Below are 24,205 nucleotides of genomic sequence, written 5' to 3' on the forward strand. Positions count from 1 at the left end.
TAGTCTCTCAGTTTTTGGATTCGTCATTCACCATAGGGGCATGCAAGAAAAATAAAGTTTTCTTCATGAATCCAGTGTAACATGACGTGAGCAACTGATGTACAAATGATGATTTGGAGGCTGAAGTATCCCTTTAATGCAAGTGTCTCTCACTCAAACACAACTCCACGAGGCCACCCCAGTAAGAATGTGAGATACAAATTTTCACATCTTGCCCAAACCAAGTTTGACCTCTGCAGGCATTCTGCACGTCACCACCCTGAGAGTCCAGCACATCTACAATCTGAAGTTTACCAAAGGGCCATGCAGACAGCTGAGGCAGTTGCAAAGATCATCCAACAGGGGGAAAAGATCGAGGTAACATAAATTGTCACATGTCCTTCTTTTAATTTGTACCTGAATGGTGAAGGAGCTTATGGATGCCAGTTTATCTGTCCATCTGTCTGACGTATTGGTACTCCTCCTGGCTAGATGGGCTTTGATGTGAATTTCCCAGGTCCCCAGAGGATGATGTGTGATGATTCTAACGACCCCCTAACCCCTCATTTTTTGTTCTGAAATTACATATCTACTGTCCCCAGAGGATCAATCCCAGTGTCTTTAACGAACACACAGTTTTCGTCCAGTTCCATCATTTGGTCTAAATTTTGACATGGAAATAGGTTTTTAGGTTTCCGTCAGGTTTCATGCTGTGTTGACATTATGAGGACAGAATCGGAGCTCTGTTTGTGAGGACAAAGCATCCTTCACTTTGAAAGTCTTGTTTAACAAGCAGTCGTGGGATAAGCTGAACGGCTGTAAAGCTGGAGCCCAAAGAAATACAGACCTATTCACTTCAGCCACTCATAATAAAAAGAGTTAACAAAATCATCTATTAAAACCGTTAAACTGTAGTTTTGTTTCTTATTAAAGATAATGATGGTCTTTTTGAAATTTTCACTCTGGACCTACAGTCACATTATACAAGTGAACTTTGTCCGTGTGTGTTTGTGTGTGCATTTAAACCAATAGTTTAACTAATATATCGCCTCAGGTATGACTCAAGGCAGTTCCTGCTTTTAGCCTTTGCTTCTACATGAGTTAAATAAGAGATGCTGTGTGTGTGTGTGTGTGTGTGTATGTGAGTGTTGTAAAGGCTGTGTACATGCACCAGTAGTCTTGCATTTCCAAGCAGCATGTTTTGGATCACAGCAGCGTTACCAAACAGGGACATGTGGAGGAGGAGTCACACTAAAGGTCAACATCAGCCCTCTGTGTGCGTTTGTTGCTCGGCTCTGCACTGTGGCAGATGTGTTAAGCGGCACATGGCCTGATGTGTGGTCTGAGGCTTAATTTGGGATTAACACTCAGGATATTACAGTTTACCACACTCCACGTTTGACCTGCTGTGTCTAGTCAGCCAGAGATGGATGGATGAGCTTTTATCTTTCAGTAGTTACAGCGACCCAATCTCGCTGCTGAGGGCCAGGACCTCCAATGAAAAGCTTCCAAACATGTTGTGTCACAACTGTCAGCATGAAAGGGAGGATTAAACACCAGCATTTCTTTGACTAATTCACAGACATCAAAGCTTAACTCAAACCCTAATGAGCCTCAATTAAACTTTTTGAGGTTCACAGATAAATGTGTAAGCTTTGCAATGACAAAAAGTAGAATGAGTATGTAATATTTTTACTCTAACATTCTGTGACCTTTTCTTAAAATTGAAAAAAATCCTGTCAAATTGATGAGACTGATGAGTATGTATTTGAACAAAAAAAAAAAAGATTTAAAAAACAACAAAAAAAAAAAACCCATCTCGATGGCCCCCTGGTGGCTGGCTGTAGTACACGCCATAAATCCTGCCCCTTCTAACCAATGTGACATGAACCTAACTTAAAGTACATGTCAAAATGATTTCCCAGAGATGGTTTCTGTCATTTTAGGCGGTTCTTATCATGCTGCTGTATGTTCAAGTGTTCATTTTTCTGATTGACAGCTCTGTGTGCCAATCAGTGTGCTCACGTTTAATAGTGCTGCTCACGATTGGTGGGACAGCAAAAACGTTATACAATACCGTGATGATTGCTACTGTGCAGATTCTGGCTCCAAATGGTGTCACCAGTGCATGGCAGCGGCCGTACTTGGGATATTTTGGCTTCTCTTTTTGTGCAGTGGGAGGAGGTAGAGATGCGTCATCCACCTTTATATACAGTCATTGGTAACACATTAAAAAATTGGTTAATTAGGCTGAGTTCTATTTATCTGAAATGAGTCCTACATTGGGATTAACCATCTCAGAATTCTGTGTGAAGTGGGGTGTTGAAGTGTTTTAGAATAAAGAGACTTTAAATACAGGATTGGACATTTGAGGGTTTATATGCTAGAAAAACAAAGAATTAGTACATCATGACAATTTATAGTGTCTGACAAACAGGCATTATCAGTTGACACACCTACAAGATTTCCTATACACACACTAAAAGGTTTTTTCCTGTCACTTAAGCTGCTGTTTTTTTCTGTTATTAAGATAACCAGTCCTAGGAGCAATTGCTTCTCCTCACCTACCCAAATTTGGTCAGAGTCATGTCAGGTCATCTACACTATAGAAGTAATATGAGGTTGTCTTGGTTTCCCATGAGGCCAACATGTCTACAACATGAATACAGCAAAACAAAACTATTTGAGATGCCTTATGGGAAATGTAGTATGAAGTGTTTCTGGCTTCACAAAACCAAGATGGCAACAGCAAAAATGCCAAACCTAAGGCTTTAAAACAGGAGTCCACAAAGCAATGGGTGATGTCACAGTAGTTGCATCTGTTTATTTTACAGTTTGTGTTCTGTATGTCTGTAAGTCTATCCCATTCTCGGGAATTCCTATCCCCAGAATGCTTGGAGGGAATTTCCTTAAATTTGGTACAAACATCTGCTTGGATTCAAGGACGACCTGATTAGATTTTTGTGTTGAAAGGTCACTCTGACCTTGCATCCATCCCCTTCCTGTAAATGCGGTATCTCAGGAGTGCCTGGAGTAAATGTCATGACATCAGGCACATTGAGACTTGGACTCATTTTTTTGCCATAACTCAGGAATCCATACGCTAATTATAATGAAACATCACTCAAAAGTCTAGCAGGATAAAATGATGAAGTGATGACATTTTATATCCAAAAGGTTAAAGGTCAACTTCAGTGTGACATCATAATGCTCTGCAAAAACACATCTCTGAGCATTATTCCGTGTCATGACCCAGGAACAGAAGGGAAGACATTTAGTTGAATATTAAGTTGGTGACACTAATCTTGGGAGGTGTGTTCGAATTATCCACATGTAAGAATTTTAATTATAGTATCATTGCTTTATTTAATTCAGTTTTTAAATTGTTTTTTGTAACCCTCATGCCCTTAAAATTATTGGGGAAAAAAGTTTGGCTGTAGTGAAATTGTAGCACTTATGTAAGTAAGTATTTTCTTGGCTTTAGGGAAATTGTATCTTTTTTCTGTATATAATTAATTTTTGGAGTGTAAATGTAAGGATGGATTTTGCAGTGCGTGTCTCTTTATACTCTCTCTCTCTCTCTCTCTCTCTCTCTCTCTCTCTCTCTCTCTCTCTCTCTCTCTCTCTCTCTCTCTCTCTCACACCCCTGCTGTCAACCAAGGGCCAACTGCCAGCTGCCCCCGTACTTCTCTGTCCTCATCCATATTTGATGAATCTCATTAAAACTTGATTGTGGAAACACTTCAGCATTCTGACATTCCTTCTGATCCACTATTTAGTCTCCCTCAGCACTTCGGAGTGAACGAGCCCCCTCAGTCATGCGTGCCTGAGAAAAGAAACTCAACACAAACACGAGGTTCGAGGAAGACACGCCAATCTCTAGAGCGGCGGCGGATGAAAATGTCTGATTGGTTCACCGAAACAAATAGTAGTCTGATGCCTCGGAGTGCACTGAGTAAATGACGACAGTTGGTATTTGAGAGCAGGGTAAACAGATGATAGGAGATGGTTCATTAAACTTTCAGTATGGCGGGTAAGTTGTTCTTGTTTGTTTCTTGAGTTTTTGCCATCTTACATGCAGGAAATTGAGCTTTCTGCTTAGTTCATGTGCAGCGCCCCAGCACCCTGTTCTTTGTGTAAGACACTGTGGTTAGACTACGGGGAGCTGGTGGGCTCATAATTTCAGGCAGCTACGACAAAGGTTTACCCCCTGAATGAAAAACTTTTTTTTCTCACATGCCTACATGGTGAACAAATAATCCAAAAAGGCAAACATTCATATTAAATTAAAGTCATAGGGGTCCACATTTTACAACATTTAACAGTACATAAAACATTACCAAATACAAGCATTTTCTCTTAACAAATATGATTACACCAAAGGCTAATAAAAGTCTTCCTTCTACAGTAGCACTTTACTTTAACGCACCTTTAAATATTGTAAATGTCATAACCCTACATTTATTTTTAAAGGACATAGGTCCTTGTTACTTTATCAGTGACCTTAACCTTTTTGGCTTGTGACCTCATATAAAATCTGTGGGCAACACTTTCTGTGAAGGTACACATATTAAGTATGAAAGGTTCAGTGTGTAAGATGTAGGGGGATATATTAGCAGAGATGGAATATAATAAGTATGTTTTCTTTAGTGTATGATCACCTGGAAATAAGAATCTTCATGCTTTTGTCTTAGAATGAGCCCTTAATATCAACATAGTGAGCAGGTCCTCATCCCCGGAGTCTGCCATGTTGTGCTGACATGTTTATACAGTGGCCCAGAACAGACAAACTAAACATTAGCCATATGCAATTTTGTGACTACTACTGTTGTGAACAGTCCCACTGCAACGAAACAAACAGCGTTGAAACACTGATTTGTTACGTGACATTGCTTTATTCAGTATTTTTACCGTTTTACATCACCAGGTCGGTTTGTTTTGGAGAGGAAGAGACCTCTGTAGATAATTTGGCTCTCCGTAAAAACATCCTTAACATCTTGATCAGTTTGTTGGGACCATTAAATGGCTCTGTGTTGGATGTTAGCCGCTGCTAGTGTGTTAGCTCATGCTAACCAAACAGATGTTGAACTGATCAGGAGAGTGGCTCTGGATTCTGGAAAAGGTCTTTCAGTGCTGCGTATTATTACCTTCACTGTAAAGAGAAACTGTCTTAACTTGGAAAGCTTGGTGTCCAAGCGGCCTTGACATTTTAAGTTGACTGAATTTGAGAAAACAAATTGAGGTAATTTTGTAATAAATAGAATTTGTGTTTTCATATTCAATCAACTTGAAATTTCAAGGCAGCCAAGACAGTAAGTTTTTTCATTTAAAAACAGTTTATTTTTACAGTGTATGAAATGGCAGCAACAGAAAGTTTTCTGATTTGTCATGTCAAATTATTATTTTTTTGTTTAATAGACTAATTGATGCACAGTTGTTTAATAAATTGGTTTCAAATTGCACTTGTTTTTTTTGTTGGCCAATTTACATTCTAATTCTTCCTTCAGATTTTTTTTTTGCTAGTACTCCAGTACTGTATAATTTAGTGTGAGTATTCATATATGGAAATACCCACCCGTAACACACACTCATTCACACAGTATGCAAAAACGTCTCGCTCGCCTCACTTGAACTTTTCCATGAAGGATGCTTCTTTTTAGCAGACACCGGGATCCCATCAATCCTGCTGAAGGCCACAGTGACACATGCATGCAAGCACACACACCGCACTGTTTGACTATTTCACAGTGTAAATATCAAGACCTGCCTCTTGTTTAGTCAATGTGCATGCTGACATAGGTGTGTGCATTAATATACGTGCACTGCCAAGTGTGTGTGTGTGTGTGTGTTCCTGAATGCTAAGGTGTGTTTAACCCTGTGTTTGCTCTGCAGAGCCCCAGCTGAAGGGCATCGTCACGCGGCTTTACTGCAGACACGGCTTCTACCTCCAGATGCTGCCGGATGGCACCATGGAAGGCACAAAGGACGAAAGCAGCTCCTTCTGTAAGTGAACAATCAGACACAGAGATCAGTCAGTTAGTTGATGTAGGTGTGTATTCCATTGCTCTGTCATACATACCACTGGGAGTTTCCCCTGCTGCCATGCCACAAAATACTTAAAAAGGGACTTCCTGTTAGGATAGTCATATATCTTAACATTAGGACTGCTTATGGATGAAGGATAACACTGCCATGCTTTCTGGTTTGATGATGATGGCACCATGCATAATGACAATCTGTTGTCATGGTTTCCATATTCTCTTTCTAGCACTCAGATTGCAACTGCAGTGTTTTAAAGTCACTTAATGGCAGCTGAGAATTCTCTGAGGATCCGATTCAAGACTTAAAGCTCTGCTCATTAGTACAAAAACCTGCTATCATCCTCTGATGCTGAGTCTCCATATGTACACACACATTCACACACGAACACTACAACCATGTAAACGCACACCTCACTCTGAGCAGGGTCATCACCTGGGTGATTACTGACCAAAAACATCATATCCCCTGGGCTCCCTCCAACCTTCCCAAAGAGATCAATATTGTATTATAGGATAGCCCTGATGTGGCAACACAGCATTTTTTTCTGTCATAACGCCAGTTTGGATGGAAAACATGAAGCTTGCACAATTTTGGATTTACAATCTACAGAAGAGAGAGAGAAAAAAAATCACACTTTTAAGTTGTGGTTCCTTCTGTAAAGTTTGTATTTCGGCATTTCATTGAGATGTCAGAAAAGTTGTGGCAGCAGCAGTGTTACCAGGTTTGAATAACCTGGATTTAACCTTGAGGCATTTGTTGTGAGGCTTTACCCTTGGCGTTTATCCCGGAGAGAAAATTTAACAGCATGTTTTATGTGACTCGGACATTGCCAGGATTGCGTTTGCTGATTGGAAACTTGCAGTTGTCTTTGCGAAAAGTGTTCATTTAGATTCAGATGAGTAAAACGTTTCAAGAGAGCTCTCTAAAAGACAGGATTTTTGACTAACAATCCCTTGAGAAATATATTCCATGAGTATCGGGAAAACAGTCCTTCAACAGGTGTTTGGTGAAATTAGGCACACAACACCTCCAGACAGCTCCACAGTAACTGATTAGACCTGCTCTCACCTCTCCCTCTTATGTAATAGCACACCTACACTGAGGCAAACATTGCTGCATGCTGAACTTTAAACATTCTCATGTCCAATCTGAAATATTCATCACATAATACCGTAGGGTACATCCAAAGGCGAACAGGGCTCATTTCCAGACGGATGTAAAGACTGCTGTTGCATAACAGCGCTCCTGGTGTGTCGGGATATTTAACATCAGTCAGCGGAGGTCACCCCGCTAAGTGTTGCGTGGGTTTGACTTATGGTTCATTTTATAACAACTATAATTCCATCAATCCCAGGATCTGGTTTAGTGCTGTCCTGGGCTCTTTGCATTCTCAGGGGACAGTATGTGTGGGGGAGTTGACAGGTAAGTGCTGTAAAACTCATAAATTGTGCACTTTTTATATCCAAGTCCGGTTATTTATTCATTCATACAGCAATTGTTGAGTGATTGACATCATTGTAACTGAGTATCAATCAGCAGCACAATCATCGACCTGACTCCGTGGAATATTGAAAGGGTAGAAACAGCTGTGTGAGCATGTACTGTAACACACTGACTGTCAGGCCGATCATCAGTAGTCTCCCTTGGAGAAAACACTTTTCAGTATACAGTAACGCAAACTGGCCCACAACCAGACGGCTTTCAAATTTAGTCTATTTCACTTTCTCCCTAAGAGCTCTTTTTTCCCCTCTCTCTCTTTACAGCCAATAAAGATCATGTAGTGTCCAAAGTGTGACTTCACTAACCACTTTCCCATCTGTTCAGTGTATACATCCTGGCTCCACTGCTGTGTGCATATTTGATTAAATACAAATTGATTATTGACTATGCACCTTGTAAGCAACATATCGGCTTAAGGGAGCTCAACACAATATTCAAAGCACATCTATGAATTAAAGTCTGGGGCAGGATTGTCTGCACAATGCACATGGTTCTCGACATGGAGTGTGTCTGAGCTAGTGGCTTGCAGCTAATTAAGCTAACCTAATAAATAATGCTAACAACAACAACAGTGCTGACAGAGCTAGTATTGTTAACTTTGGGAGGAACCAGAGAATGGGCACTACACATCTGCAATGAGGACATCCTGATATCAGTGGTACCTGCAGTATAAGTGCAATGCAGAGTAGTGGCAATTAGCTAGCCAGTGGGATACACACACAGGGACTGGCATGTACTAACATGCACCTGTGGCCTGACCACAACATCGGACAGAGAAGCTCAGATTAGAACACAGAGAGAGGTAACTTGAATTCATTAAGTGCTGCTGGACTGAATCCTAAAACCTGGAAATGAGTTAGCATTTTTGCACCTTGGTTCCATTGTGTCAATGTCAGTTGTGTTTTTTGTTAGATGCCTGAAATAAGGTCTTTGGTTAACGCAAGCTTAAGAGATTCTCAGGTTATGTTCTATGACATTAAAATTTGTCTGTAAATACAAGGGCTGCCCCATGAAAGTCAGAGATTAGCATCATCAGTTAGAGATCCCTCATTCAACTGAGGACAATGCTTTAAGTCTAGCGAGTTATTTATTTATTTTGCTAATCAGTGTGCTATACAGTTTGGTCCCCAGACTTTGCTCTTGAGTGCTCTTGACTTTCACATTACTCTTTGGTCCGAATGAATGGATACAACAAAGTATCACAATATATTTGTTTGGTAATATTGTATTGTCACACAGTGCTAAGTATCGATTTTTTATTGTTTGAATTATTATATGACAAATACAAATTAAACAGTAGGTAGCCTACTAGAAAAATATAATCAATTGGTTTTTCAGTCCATGAGATACATTTTGCTGCAAAAAAAAAATGGCTGAGGTGAGATGAACTTGGACAACTCGACTAAGTTGTCCTTTGGGGTTATGGTTTACAGCTGAAACAAGGTAATACATCACAGTATATCGCAATATATTTTATCATATTACTCAGCATATCGCAACATTAAAAATCTATTTACATTTAAAATCGCTATAATATTGTATAGTCACTTAAGTACCGTGATAATATCGTATTGTGGATCCTATTGGTGATTCCCGCCCCTGCTCCTTGGTACAGGGACATGCTGACATGATGCAGTGGCACAGAGGAGGAGAGACTCTGCACTGTAAAGTTTTAAGATGACTTTATCTTCGCTCCTCTGCCTGAAGTGGTGAATTTATAGTTCGTAGCATCTTAATGCAATACAATCTTTAGCTTTTGTTTGATATCAAACAAAAAATGTTGCACATTTCCGGTGTGTTGCTAGCGTAGTTACTTGTTTACTATATTGCGTGAATGTCACTATCACCTGTTCGAACTTTAAAACTTTATATGGAAGAGAAAAAAAACAATCATCAAATATTTGTATTGAACAGACAAATCAGATTTGACTGACATAATTCTCAGTCGGGTACAGCCCTGTTAATATCGCACTTGTGATTTTTGAAGCTTTTAAATGCCTTAAAAGGCGATTGCTAACAAGTGGCTAACTGAGACTGTTGAGGTTGTCAGGGACATTAAAGGTCAATCATGCTGAACGCAGCTTTTATAGCCTCGTTGTGGTAGTGACGTCGAAGCCATGCAACTATATGGATTGATACTGAAAAATCCCATTGGCTTTTTGTAAAGGTATTTAGGCAATGCTTATTTCAATTTGGTCTACAAAAAATGTCATCTCTCTGTTCTCTGCTCAGAATGCCATTACTCCACTATATCTTCACATAGCAAATAGTTGTTTGCTGTTGTATTGAAATGCTGAACAGCTCCTTTAAATGTAGGTCTGAAAACTAGATTTTGACACAGGGCCCTTTGTCAAGACAGAGATATGGTAAAAAAAAAAAAATAAACAGGCCTTTATATAATGCCAGTTGATATCGTGCTTAAATGGTTCTTTTATAGCATTCACATATAAATTTATGATTAATCAAATTAGTATAATAAAGTTGCCACACAATGAACTTGGGGCTTTTCGAGCCCCTGGAGGTCTAGGGCCCTGAAGTGGCAGTGGCCCATTTTGCTAATTATTAATCCAGCCTTGCACCTTCATTATCAACACACGTTTTTGTCTAATGATTCTCCCCAGATATGGGGTGCATATAAATTTTTATGAGTAATTTTGGAGGATTTATTACAACTTTGGTCTTGTTGTCATACTCTCAGCAGCCATTGCTCTTTGTTATGATTACATCATTCTGACCAAATGAATTGCTGAGATAAAGAGGCCAAAACTACCAATGATCAGCTGATTGTAAAGAAGTTAACATTTCATCCAGATAATCTAAACTTTATATGGAGGTAAAGCTCAACTAGGGTGCAACAGAAATGTTTATAAAAAATAAGCTTACATTTCTCAGGAAGACTGTGTGTGCTGTACAAAGTTGTCCCAGGAAGCAGTTCCGGTATCGGCTATTGTGCACATTATGACTTTGATAGCATTTACAGTAAGTGTTTTTGTAAGGTTTTGGGAGAAGGACTTTGAAAATGGGCCAATGGACAATGGATGTAACTACACAACATGTGAAACAAAATGAAATCCTGAGGCATGCAACCTAAATGGAACATGTAACCTTCCACTCTCCTTCATCTCCTCAAAATGTGTATATGCATGTGCGTGCAGTAATTATGCACCCCATTGCGGTGTACACCGAGACGACCAAAAAAAGGGCCAGATCAGCAGCAAATGGGATGAATAATTAAGGGAGCAACAGTGTGATTCATATCAGAGGCCCTCACCCTGACAGAGTTGTTGGCCAACTCTGATGCTCACAGTTATTGCACACAAGACATAGTGCAGGTGACTGGAATTCCACAACAAATGCAAGTACACTTTTTCAGACAGTACAGTACTTGTCTAACTTGACTTGCAAACACAAAATTTTTCCAAAGGACAGTTGACCTTTAAGTGACCTCTCTACATCACCATCCTAATCCCCCTTTTCCCCTTTCACCCTGACTTCTCCTTTGACCCGGTGTAATGACACCAAACCAATGACCTCAAGGGAGCAGAACAGTGCATGGACACACAGGTGGACTGGATACCTCTCTGACCCTTTCTTGTCATGTCTCTTTCTGGGCTACTTGCCTTTACAGCAGCTGCCTTCACCTCCTGGATCTCCTGGACACAATTGTAGTGACAAAAGGAAAGGTTGGTGTCTGGACAAAAGTTGGAAAAGACAGGTTGCTATCAGGACAAAAGTTGGAAGGAAAAGGTTGGTGTCAGGTCACAAGTTGGAAAGAAAAGGTTGGTGTCAGGACACAAGTTGGAAAGAAAAGGTTGGTGTAGGGACAAGAGTTGGAAAGGAAAAGTTGGTGTAGGGACAAATCTTGGAAAGAAAAATCTTGGGGTAGGGCTGTCAAAATTGCTCAAAAATGACGTTCGAATATTCCTTCTAAAAATAACTCATAGGTTCGAACCATTCGATTTTTTTTTTTTTTTTTGCATTATGTCCACAAGAGGGCAAACTAATACAAGGAAACATACTTTTATATGTATTAATACAAGGAAACATAACTACTGTAGGTATTTTTATTTCAACATAAACGTCTTTGAAAACCTTTACATACCTACACATTAAAACACATAAAACAATTATCTATAACATTACATTATAAACGACCGCGGACCTCTCGCTCGCCCCCCCTCTGACCCGTCATGCAGTTCGTTCAGTGCAGCGGCCCAGGCCAATGCCCACTCGCAAAGAGGACAGCTGCGGTGGTGTTTTTTTTTTCTCCACAATCGAATATCAATTTTCACATTCAAAGGTCCATTTTTTTTTTTTTCAAATTCGAATTTAGAATATTCGTTGACAGCCCTAGTGTGGGGGCAAATGTTAGAAAGTAAAAGTTAGTGAAAGGACAAAAGATGGAAAGGTTAACTTGGTGTTGGGACAGAAGTTGGAAAGTTAAAGTTGGTGAAGGGACAACAATTAGAAAGGAAAGGCTTGCGTTGGGACAAAAGTTTAAAGAGAAAGGTTGGTGTTTGGACAAAACTTGAAAGAGGTTGGTGTAGGGACAAAGTTGGAAAGTAAAGGTTAGGTTAGGGACAAACGTTTGACAGGAAAGGTTGGCGTTGGGACAAAAATTTATAGAGAAAGGTTGGTGCAGGGACAAAAGTTGGAATGGAAAAGTCAGTGAAGGGACAAAGTTGAATAGTTAAGGTTGGTGAAGGGACAAAAATTTGAATGAAAACGGTGTAGGGACAAAAGTTGGAATGAAAATGGTGAGGGACAAAAGTTGGAAAGGAAAGGATGGTGTAGGGACAGAAGTGGGAAAGGAAAGGATGGTGTAGGGACAGAAGTTGGAATGAAAACAGTGTAGGGACAAAAGTTGAAAAGGAAAAGTTGGTGAAGGGACAGAACTTGGAAGAGAAAGGTTGACGTCAGGACAAGAATTGAAAGAGAAAGGTTGGTGTAGGGACAAAGTTGGAAAGGAAAGGTTGGTGTTGGGACAAAAGTTGGAAGGAGGTATGGAAGCCCTGAGGGGATGTAACAGAACAAAAAGTGACGAGTGTGGCTTTTGTATGGCCTTGCAATACTTTTATCACTTTTTTTTTTTTTTTTTTACTAAGTTCCCTCAGGGCTTCCATAACTAGGCGATAGAGGAAGTTGTCATGAAGCTGGAAGTGACTGTATATTAAAGCAAAAAAAAAAAAGTGACAAAAGGAAGGAAACAGAGAATTAGAGGATCAGAGAAGAGGGGAGAAAGAGAAAGAGGGCACGGTGGAATACGCCAGAGAAAACTGAGCCAGCGAGACAAGGCAGGTTGGCAGAGGAAGAGAGAGGAAGTGAGAGGGAGGGGAGAAATGTGAGGATGACAGAGAGAAAAGGGAAAGAGAGAGAGAGAGAGGGGAGGGAGCGATGGGGAGCAGGAGGTGCAGCTGGCACACAGCTGATGGCTCCTCAATCACTGTGTCTCCCCCCTCTGGTGGGAGGTCAGAGGAGCTGCCACCCCCCTCCTCCCGCCCTGCTCCTCTCTCCTTCTCTGTTCTTGGCTCTTCCAAGCTGTTATGTAATAAAGCTGGAAGAGGAATGAAGGCAGCAGAGACGAGTATGGTGAGGGAGTTGAGATTTATTATCTATTTATTGGGGAGGAAGATGCTGTTAAAGGACTATGCTGGTGGTTTTGCACGTTTTAGCCACTTTACTATGAATCACATCTTATTTACAGTTTGCCAGCCATCTTCCTGAATACTGTGTAGACTTCTAGATTTTAATTGCTGTTTCCTAACTCTAAGCAGTCATACACTCTTAGAAATAAATGTGGTAAATAGAACCATAATGGGTTCTTCCTCTTGTCCCCATAAAAGAACCCTTTTTGGTTCCTGGATAGAACCTATTATAAGTGTTTCACCTGAAACCACTTTACCTAAAACCCAACAGGGTTATATCTAAAACCTAAAAAATGTTTTAACTGCTGGCTGTGACACAAATTGCCCCTCAGGGATAATAAAGATACCTTGAACCTTGAACCTTGAAACCATCTGTAAAAGGTTCCATCCAGAACCCCTTATGTTAGGTTCTACAGAGAACATTCATGCTTTCAATCATTCTTGAAGAGCCTATTCTCCCAAAAAGGTTTCTTTGGATGAAAACAGTTCTTGATGGAACCCTTAGGGTGCGTTTGTTAATCCAATCTTATGCTTTACACTACAGTGAGAGTGCAGTTGTTTGAAATAACAGAGCGTCCTGTTTCTACACAAGTTAACAAACCATTAAGTTAATCACACTTACGCTTTGCTTGGTGCTCTGCTGCTCCGTCTCCCTGGACAGAGTTCCCAGAGTGTGCTCAGCTCCAAGAGTTTGGTTTTCTGAATAACCGAGAAGTATTTTCCAACAGTGCTCCAAATTTACGAGCGGTCAAGTTTTCCACCAGAGGGCGCTCCAGCACTTCGAGCGAGAATGTCAATTTAGTTAAATTCAATTCAATTCCTTTTATTGTCACTGTAAATGAATACAACAAAATTCAACGCACAGAATAAAATGGAACTCATTTGAAAATAATAAATGAATAATAATGGAGGGGATAAAATGTCATTCATTCATACTTTAAACACACTGCACACACATTGGACATGCACACACGCAGGCACGCACAGGCAGTGCCAACATATGCCGTAAACATAAATAAGTTAGAATTATTTGCACATAAAATAAATAAATGAATAAAGTTATGAATAAAGTTGCAAAGAATCCTTCAGGAAACCTTTCTTCCAAAAAGGGTTCTTAATGGGACCTTTAGTCAAACAAATCACCCTTGCGTAACCCATTATTTAAAAAGGGGTCTTCAGAAGCAAATGGTTCTGGGTTGAACCCTTAGCCCTTCAGGAAGAACCCTTTTGGAACCCTGAATTTCCAAGAGGAAAGGTTTACACTCATTTTAAGCCCATTGTGAAATGCAGCTTACTAAAACTAAGTTGAAAGTGTCTGCCTTTCCTTGTTACAATAAATGTGTGGTAATGACTGCTAAAAAATGATTGATTTGAAAACTCTGTATGTGATTCAACCCATGAGATATAGCATTTCAATGCAATTGTATCATTATTTCAAATCATTCTGATAGCTGAAGTGGTAAATTGTAGTTTTTTGATACTACAACTGTGGGCTCTATAGTCAGGAATTTCCAGATTGTGCACATTGTGGCTTTAATTTGAGCAAGTCTCTGACTTCCCACTCCCTGTAATCAGTGGAAACAAGTGCTAGCAGTGTCGTAGTACTTAAGATCGGTCTTGGTCTCGAGATCACCTTTTGAAGGTCTCACTGTCATCTTGGAATCGATGCCATTTTCACTCTGACTTGTCTCTGTTTTAGACAAAGACGACATCAGGTTTATATTTAGGTCAGGACCACAACTGTGGGTATATCATTTTATTGCCAGTGCAAAAAAGGAGTAATGATTTAAGATTGTTAAGTTGATTTCAGCTCCTTAGTGTTTATATTTGCTCACTCATAGAAAACCCACACATAAATTTTCCCTTTTCAGTGTCTGATTCTGACGTTATTTTATCAAGACATATCTCATGATACACTTACGCATACACATTTTCATGTGGGTTCTTTTATGGGAATGTGGATCTTTCAGACCGGTTGAGGAGTCCCTATGGTTTGCATGTTCTACATTTTATTGTAAGTGTGTCATGCAGTGTGGGACTCGCACTGATCTGGTCAAGTCTTGACTTGGTCTCAACCTCTCAAAGTCTTGTTCTTTTCTTAGTTCAGTATGCCAAGGAAAGGGTTAAAAATGACTTGCAATATCATATTATTATTTTAAAGTAATATTGCTCATCCCTTGTTTATATACAATGAGTAAAAAATAGATTATTTATTTTTTTATTATGCCCCTGCATCAGCGATAGCAGTGGCCAGAGGCATTATTTTTTCACCTTGGGGAAATTTCTTAAATTTTGGCACAACTGTCCACCTGGACTCAAGGAAGAACTGATTGCATTTTGGGGGTTATAGGTTAATGGTCAAGGACGTTGTTACTTCATATGTTTCATTTTGGCAAACTCAAAGTTGAACTGATTAAATTTTGGTGATTGAAGGTTAAACAGTCAAGGTCACTGTGACCTTGCGAGCATATCATGCTCGTGAATGTGATATCTCAAGAACACTTGGAGAAAATTTCTTCAAATTTGGCACAGACATCCACTTCAAGACGAGGCTGAACTGATTTGAATTTGTTGGTCAAAGGTCACTGTGACCTTGCATTAGATATCTCAAGAAGGCCCTGAGGAAATTTCCTAAAATTTAACACAAGCATCTGCTTGGATTTAAGAATGACATGATAGACAGTGTCTATGCAGGTCAACCATAGAGTGTTGTTTGTGTCCCCTAGTTTCACCTTAGCAGTTTTTACAGGCCTGAGACTTGAGGAACATTTGACAAAAAATATAAATACAATAAACACACAGTAATAATAAATATAGTGTTGCATATGTATGCAGTGTTGCTGATGACCTATCAGATGTTTTGTAGGGCCCCTTGGAGGCCAACCACTTGGTTGGGAGAGAGAGCTTTAAAGCTGCCGAAAACTTGGATTCAAATGTATTTCTCTACAACATTAAATATTCAGGACTAAATAAACAACAGTCAAAGTTTGGAATAGATATTCCTAGTTATTATTTATTTAGATTTGTGATTGGCAGTGCTTGTAATATACATAAGCAAACAAACCCATAAGTGACTCAAATGAAGCTAAACCCTGGTTGGTGCATGGAAAGCTCACAAGTAGATGTCAACATGAGGTGTGTGATAATGCCAAATATGGGGTAATACAGCAGACTACAGATAAAGTGACAGCAGCAATGGAGGTGAGACAGGGACAGAACATGGGTTTGGAGGGTTTTGTCACTAAACAGACAGATTAAGAAACAGACAGGGAAAGAAATTGATATCAAAGGAGCTGAGGGAAGATTAAAAAATACACAAATGAAAGCATGGAGGGAATAAGTGCAGGGAGCAAGTGATGAGGGATGAAGCTGCTGTTTTCATTGACAGTGGATTTGGTCTCTTTCTGAATTCTGTTTCTTGGAGAGGAAGAGAGAGGAAAAAAACAGAATGGGACAGGAAGACAGATAGTTTGACAGACGAGAAGAAGAGGAGCAAAAAGGGGGAAAAAGGTGACAGAGAGAGAGATGAAAGCTATTGACTCTCAGTGTGTACATCAGAAAGCCATAAGGAAAAGCTTGATTCCTTGACTTTTATCCACTGTAATTACCATCTCCCACTGTTGGTGGGAAATTTGACTTATCTCTTTGGAACAAGTCCGCTCGTTCTCTCTGTCTAACTTTCCCCATGTGCTTGATAACGCTGCTTCGCAGAGGGCAGAGAGGGAGAAATTCAAAGCCTTGAAAGACGAGATGAGGGAAACTTTGCTGTGTGTGAGAGCCACAGCATTCAAGGAGGAAGAAATGTGAACATCGAAAGCGAAATGCTCTCTCAGCCAGATGAGGAGGAACGGTAAAACAGTACCAGAGCGGGCTCGTGAGGATGAGAAGGAGAGCATGAAGAATACCAAACGAGGAGAAGTGAGGGTAGGGGAGGCAGAGACAAGAAGAGAGAGTGATGAAGAGACAGGCAGAGAAGGCTGCAGGGTAAAATAGGACAAAGATGAATGGACGCGGATGGAAAAGTATTGGTTTCACAGGACGGGGAGAACGACAGCAGGCGGCGAGGGAATTGAAAGGGAACAAATAAGGGAGAAAAATGGAGAGACGTAAAAAAAAAACACAGAATGAGATAAGAAAAAGGTTGTTAATTCATGACAAGGCGGGGTGAAAAAAAAGAAAGCACCAGGGAAAGAGAGGAGGAGACAGATGGACTGAAAGGAAGACAGATAAAGGCTTGGAGGAATCGGTTATGGAGAGGAAAGCCTGAGGGAAGAGGTAGAAGTTAAATAACGGGAGAGTGAAGGTAGTTGTCTTGTCATCAGAGTCATTGACCACGAGGGAAATCAGGCGTGCAGCTCCTCTACAAGTCATTTAATCTACTATTGAGTCTTTAAAGCTAATTTTTTACAACACAAATGACTGTGTGTGAACGGAGAGAGGCTGTTTCATTTGTTGCAAATGCAAATCAGCTTGCTTTTATCAACTGAAGTGTCATTGTACTGATCCCAGTGCAGTGCGCTGTCTTGTTTTAGGATGTAGATGTTGTTTTAAGTTAAGGGACTGTAATTGAATCAGGAATATTTAAGTCATTGTAATTTGTTTGGAACATTAGCATATATTAAGCTCGATAATTATGATTTGTTGCCTTACCAAGCTTAGGCTTTTTATGTATATTTTTTAAATGGTAGAAATGCCACATTATTGTTCAGTTCATATTCATAGACATCTCTGCTTCTACTGTGTCTGTATAGCCCTTCAATACTAAATCCCCACTGGACTACATAGTAATGGCTAATTGGTGTCATTTTGGAGTGACTGTTATTACCGGTTTTCCACTCGGTAGTACTGTTTATAGCGGGAAACTTTCAGGGAAACTTATAGCGGGAAGATTTTTCTGAATGTTATTCTAACCCCTCACTTAACCGTCTCTGCAAACCTGCAATGGTCTTGAGTTGTCCGATGACTTGAATGCTGCTACTTTGTAAACATACAAATCTTTCTGCCATCTGTTCTATATGACATGAATGAAGCATAATTCCTAGCAACAAAGCACTGCTAGTCACTGCTAGTTTACGACTGATGCCGTTGTCATTTTCATGGTCAGCACCCACGTTTTGTAATCAGCAAATGTACTTGTGCTCATTTTTTGACCATGGATGGAAAGGTCTTAAAATGAGGAATCAGAAAACCAGGCGCATTGTTAGCAGATTGCCTTCTCAAGGCAGCAGAAAGCGATTGCGCAATTGATCCACTAAAACCTGGTCTTATTAAGGGACTGGGGATTAATTAAGGGACTACATACAACCTCTTAGCCCCTTGCGTCTTACTTTACATCCAGATTATGCACAGCTTAACAAGCACAGTGGAGTTGGACACAACCTTAATACACTTGGGCCATGCAATTTAGACCATGTGCCATATATCATTTGCGTAGGGCCCTGAGTATTCAAACTGATTGAGCTTTGGCTTTGTTAAGTGTAGTTACCAGTGGCATTCAGAAGTTACAGTTTGGTTGACAATAGTTAGCGTCCATATTGCTTTATTCCCCATCTGTTAGTAGCATATGGTAAAATACATTTATTTCTTAACAGCAAATACAGAAAGCTGTGACTGTGTGGTTTGTATAAGATGTAAGTCTGTAAGTCTTACATAGTCGAATGTGATCGGTCAAGTCTTGCCTGTCTTCATCTTATCTTCAAATGTTTTTTTTTATCATTATGATTATTTATTACCTCCGCCAAGGAGGTTATGTTTTCGCCGGCATTTGTCTGTTTGTTTGTCTGCCAAATAACTCAAAAAGTTCTGAACGGATTTTGATGAAATTTTCAGGAAAGGTTGATAAACAGATGATAAAATTTTGGTGGTGATCAGTTGAAGCGAAGTGGATAAAATAATAAAATGGTGGGAAATCCGAGCTGCTTGGCGGAGGTCTGTGATCTCCGAGTGCTTTTCTAGTTTATTTATTTTTGTTGTGCTGATTGATCAATATTCTCATTTTTGACACCTGGTGCTACAAAGGGTTTTCAAGGGGCTTGCCCCTCTCTGTTATATTTTTCGCCCCTTCTGTTTCAGCCTTTTGTATCTACAGAAAATAGCTGTTGTTTCAGAACCATGGACAACACTGCTTGTTGTGTGTAGAGGATATGTGTGTGATGACAGACAGACAGACCACATCACCTCATTTGGTTTCTTTAGCCCTATTTGCATGGGTCTTGTATTACCTGGGGACCTTGGGATTTAGAAATTACCCCCCTACATATGTGGTTTGTGCGGCGCATTCACACTTGATAAGCGAAGTCTGTATTTGACTTGAATTTACTGATATAATCCCCCCCATATATGATGCTCAGAGTCTTTACAAAACACAGAAACACTACCACCAGCAGTGATGTACAGTTTCAACCTCCTTCTATCTTGGCTCTGCCACACATTGTCACGATATTCATCTCATCATCTTTTAAGATTGATTCATTTTAGTTTGCTTTTTCCATGAACAGGTCACCATGCAGTATGATGAAATGAGCCTCCTGCACCCAAGATGTTGTCAAAACTTTCATTTTTAATTGTCAAAGCAGCCTGTAACTCTCAATCAGGAGAGAGGCAGAAACAAGACACAGAGAAAACAAAAAACCTAAATACAACCCCTAATCACAGAAATGCATTTTCCCATGGGACTAATATTATCACATGAGCTATGTTTGGCCAAATATGGTAGGTACTTTGCAGTGGAATTTTTCCATGATACATTACAGACATGGCAGATTTGCATGAGATTAAGATCACAGGCGACCTCCGCATTTATTACAAATTACCAGAGGTCCCCAGGTAATAATAGTCCCGTGCCAATAGGGCTTTAGCCTGCTTGCTTTTCATGGTTGTAAAGAGAAAGAGATGCCAGCCACAAGCCACTAATGGCTGTTTCCTGTCTCCTCCTGCTGATTTTGACAAAGTTAAGTTCATAAAGTATTTAGCGCTCTATATTGTTGTTATTTAGTCTATATAATATATTATAATTTATCCGGAGAAACCAAGCAATTCTGTGTAAAATTAGACATTTAGCACCCTCATGAGGCTTGAATGGAATGATCTTTTGTTTTATGAGTGTATGTTCCCACTGCTGTGACAATTCCACTGTGAGATAGACAGTTGATTCAGATGCCGACTCATCACACAACCACCTACATACAATATAATACTGGTATGCAGTATGGAATTGGGTTATGGTAACTACTGTAATGTTGAGCCAATAGAAAAGAAATCCAAATACGTCCAGTTTATGACCAAACTTACAAGGCTGTCAGTAACCAGTGAGGGGAACTCTATTTTAAAAGTAATGATTCTGTCATTGACAACAAGGATTCACATAGTTCAGCTTGAGGTTTCTGTTTGTTGATGCACTGACCACCCCAAAGAGAGAACTTGCCTGAGTCCAATAACTGCAGTTTGTTAAGCCAATTCAACATGAGTGACAGCAGACAATTCCCTTTTAGATGCCGAAGTTATCACCACAATGCTTTCACCCAGTCGGCTTCATTCAAACAGGAAATAGAATAAAGGACGGCTGGTGCCTGTCCAGAAGTTAAACTCTGTGTGACTTCTCACAGATGACTATAATCCTCTTCTCTTTCCAGTGGAGACCAACTGGGCTACACAATGCAACCCTGCAGAGCAGCAGCCCAGTGTGCAGGCCTGCAGATGCCCTCTGCACAGCTTAACTCCGTGTCCTGCAACTGCTTCTCCCCCCTCCTCCTCTCTCTCACCCCATCTCCACTTTCTCCTTGTTTATTTATTGTGCAGATGATCTCAAGCCTCAAATTGACTTGTGGGATTGATTTGGCAACGCCCTCCTCCCTCCTTTTCATTTCCTCCCCTCTTCTCCTTTTTCCCCTCCCTCTGTCTCTCCCCTCAAAATACTTTTGATTAATCCAGCGACCTCCTCTGTGGGTTGCAGAAGAAAGAAAAAAAAAACGAAGGACAGAGAGGGAGAAGGATGAGGGGAAAGGGAAAACAAGAGAGAGATGGGACACCTCTATTACCCAGCCAGAAAGTTATGTGATCCATTTGATAAGAAAAGCTCTTTTTGATTGAGGATCAGAAAAGAAGCAAACTCTTTCGTGGGAGGGAAAATAAAGAGAGATTGATGCAGTGAGAGAGAGATGAAGGAAACAAATGACAATGGAGAGAGAGTGGGAAGTAGGAAGTAATTGACCATTCGCTAAGCCCTGTTACTGTTGCTACGCCTGCCACGCTTGCCATTCTTGCACAGCATATAGTCTGCAATAACAGGGGTGAGTCGGAAAATCTGTAGCTAACTAGCTAATTAAGCTAACATGGCTTGCTTGAAAGCATTTTCTCCAGCTGACTTTTTAATGTTTCCACTCCAGCTCACCAGTATTTAAACAAGAACCCGGCGTGTGTCTCGGCGTGCAGCAGGTTATGTTGGGACATCAACGCCACAGCAAGGCTGCCGGTGTATGTAAGAGTGGGGAAACAAGAGAGAAGGGCAAGAAGGAGGGAGGCAATGTGTGCGCGCCCTGCTCTATTTGTCATCCCGGCCGCGGTCTTTGGTGACACCTTGTTCATTTGCGAAAGCAACTGTTTGAGATGCAGGGATCGATCGAGCAAATAGAAGTAAGGGCCCTGAAGATGGAGAGAGAGGAAGGGAGAAAGAAGTATGGGCAGTTTTCATTACCTACATCTGCACATTCAAAGTGGTCACACACCACTATCTGTACTGTGTTTGGTGTCATTCATACTGGAGTGGTGGACCGTGAGATAGCTGTGAAATATGACTATGTTCATATTGACAGGAAATACATACAACTTTCTTCCTGTTTAGCCTAAATAGAATCAAACTTTGCAAGTTTAAATCCTATGTGGAAGAACTTGTCTAACAGAATGTTCCTTGAAAAGAGGATGAATGATGTTCTTTTGGTTTTATTACTGACAATAAAAACAACATTTTCTTGCAGTTTAAATAATTCACTTCAAAACTCAGTAGCTCTGACAAGGTTTTAGTTTGATGTATTTATTTTTTCATCATGGCAAGCATTGACTTTCTATCTCCATCTGATAACTTAACTTCCATCCATTACGTTGGCAGAACTTTTGATGTGAAATTGATTTGTTTAATGGCAGCTAATGGCTCCATGAATCTAAAACATGCTCCAGAGACTTAATTCTTCATCCATATAACAGATCCGTCATCTTGACAACCACCCTGTCACTTTATAATGCATTTTTGTAATTTGTCATATGCTGCAAACTGCATCTCAAAGATGTTGGTTTTGGTATTTCTGACCAGAATGTAAACAAATGCTGATGACAAGACAGGTTTATCTGGTATTGACTTTAAAAATAGCCTCCTTATGGTCAATTTATTATGTTGGCGGTACCGGCATATTTATAACCTGCTCCGGTTTCTGTACTCATAATGGTGGGTGTTATGATTTGGTAGACTGGCCATCACCAAGTCCATAGACAACTTCATTTGTACATTTTTGTGTACAAGGCCATGCTGGGTGAACTTCATCTATATATGTAATCTCCTGACGTAGACCTCTAGCAGTCTTCAGCTTAGTTCCACAAGGTGGCTTTGCTACCAGGCTTCAAGGGTTTGCACGGAGCTGGGGCAAAAAGCCTTTTCCTACTTTACTTTTTGGGCTTCAAATAATCTGCACAGCAAATTACATCTAAGTCACCTAAGATACATCCAGGTAACTTTGAACTGCAACTGCTTTGTGTGAGCTGAATTTAGCCTCCGTCTTGTTTTTTTATGATTGCGTTTTCCCGTCTGCTGTGTTTTATTTCTATTTAAACTGTGACTGGTGTTCTGCCTTAGCCGAGTCTCCCTTGGAAAAGACACTCCTATCTCAAGGGACCTCCTAGTTAAATTAAGGTTGAATAAAAAAGTAATCTCTATAATGAATGCAGAATTTGTAGGCAACCAGAAAAGATTCTGGTATTGGAAGTATTTTGTTTGTGTTCTGTTCTGTGTTCAGTCCAAGTACTGCTGACCAATCATGTTTGAGCGGGCTTCGGTTGCATGCAGGTACACAGTTACTATGGAGAGCAAAAGATGGGGAATGTATTGGCTTAAATAAAATCTCAGGACCTATCTGCTCTCTTCTGACGAAGATTTATTAGTAAGTTGGTTTACCTGCATTCACATGCAGATATTTGCTTGTAAAGATTAACCGCCTCTCAACTCCAACCCTATTCTCCTGTGTCAAGTTGCTAATCAGACTGTACACAATGACCAGTATAGTGTTGTCACGATACCAAAATCTTTGTTTCGGTACCAATACCAATATGAATTTGGATACTTTTCGATACTCTTCGGTACTTTTCCTAAGGAAAAGTCCTTTTGGATACAAACCTCGGTACGGATGTCACGGTTTGGTAACTCAAATGTCCCACCAAGTTTGTGTTGTCTCGTGTTGTCTCCCTTTGTGAGGCAGACTTTCTCTTGTCTTTTTTCACATGCGCCAGCTGCGAATGTTGATACAGGTGTTGTCATACACACCACTTGTGCAATCTGTGCTCCAATAGGAACAAGAAAGGCGTCTGTGTGCATAATTGAGTAAAATAAATTAACTAAATTAATGAATTGAATCAATTTCAAAGTACCGATATTTTCCAAATGCAGTATAGTACCGTTTGGAATACTCTAGTACCGCGGTACTATTTTAGTACCGGTATACCGTGCAACACTAGACCAGTATATGGAAGAGGAAGTCTTGGCCCGAATATTCGGCTACACCAGAACCCTCAAAATATTGACCTTTGTCTCAAAAAGTTAAATCGTTGTCAGACCGATAGGAGATGGGGTTTTTGGTTTTTTTTTCCATCAAACTACTGTTTAAAATCTGAAGAATTATTAATAATTTCAAGCTTGATCAATTATTTTAAAGGAATAGTTCAACATTTCTTAATGGGAATTTAAGTAATAGAACATTTTGGGAAATACCCTTACCCACTCTTTACCTTTGTAAGCTACAGAGCTGGAGCTGCTATGTCATCTAGCTTATATCGAGTTT

The 24,205-nt window shown here is 40.1% G+C and overlaps 1 protein-coding gene across 3 annotated transcripts in view; it reads left to right on the plus strand.

Moving 5' to 3' along the window:
- fgf11a (fibroblast growth factor 11a) overlaps positions 1-24,205 on the plus strand; it is a 146,214-nt gene that overhangs the window by 76,242 nt on the left and 45,767 nt on the right. For all 3 annotated transcript variants that reach the window (XM_078164234.1, XM_078164233.1, XM_033609778.2), the window contains one exon: positions 5,872-5,982. In XM_078164234.1, coding sequence (XP_078020360.1) covers positions 5,872-5,982 — 111 coding nt within the window. The remainder of the gene's footprint in view (positions 1-5,871; positions 5,983-24,205) is intronic.

This window comes from Epinephelus lanceolatus, chromosome 22 (genome assembly GCF_041903045.1).
Source record: "Epinephelus lanceolatus isolate andai-2023 chromosome 22, ASM4190304v1, whole genome shotgun sequence".
NCBI classification, from domain to species: domain Eukaryota; kingdom Metazoa; phylum Chordata; class Actinopteri; order Perciformes; family Serranidae; genus Epinephelus; species Epinephelus lanceolatus.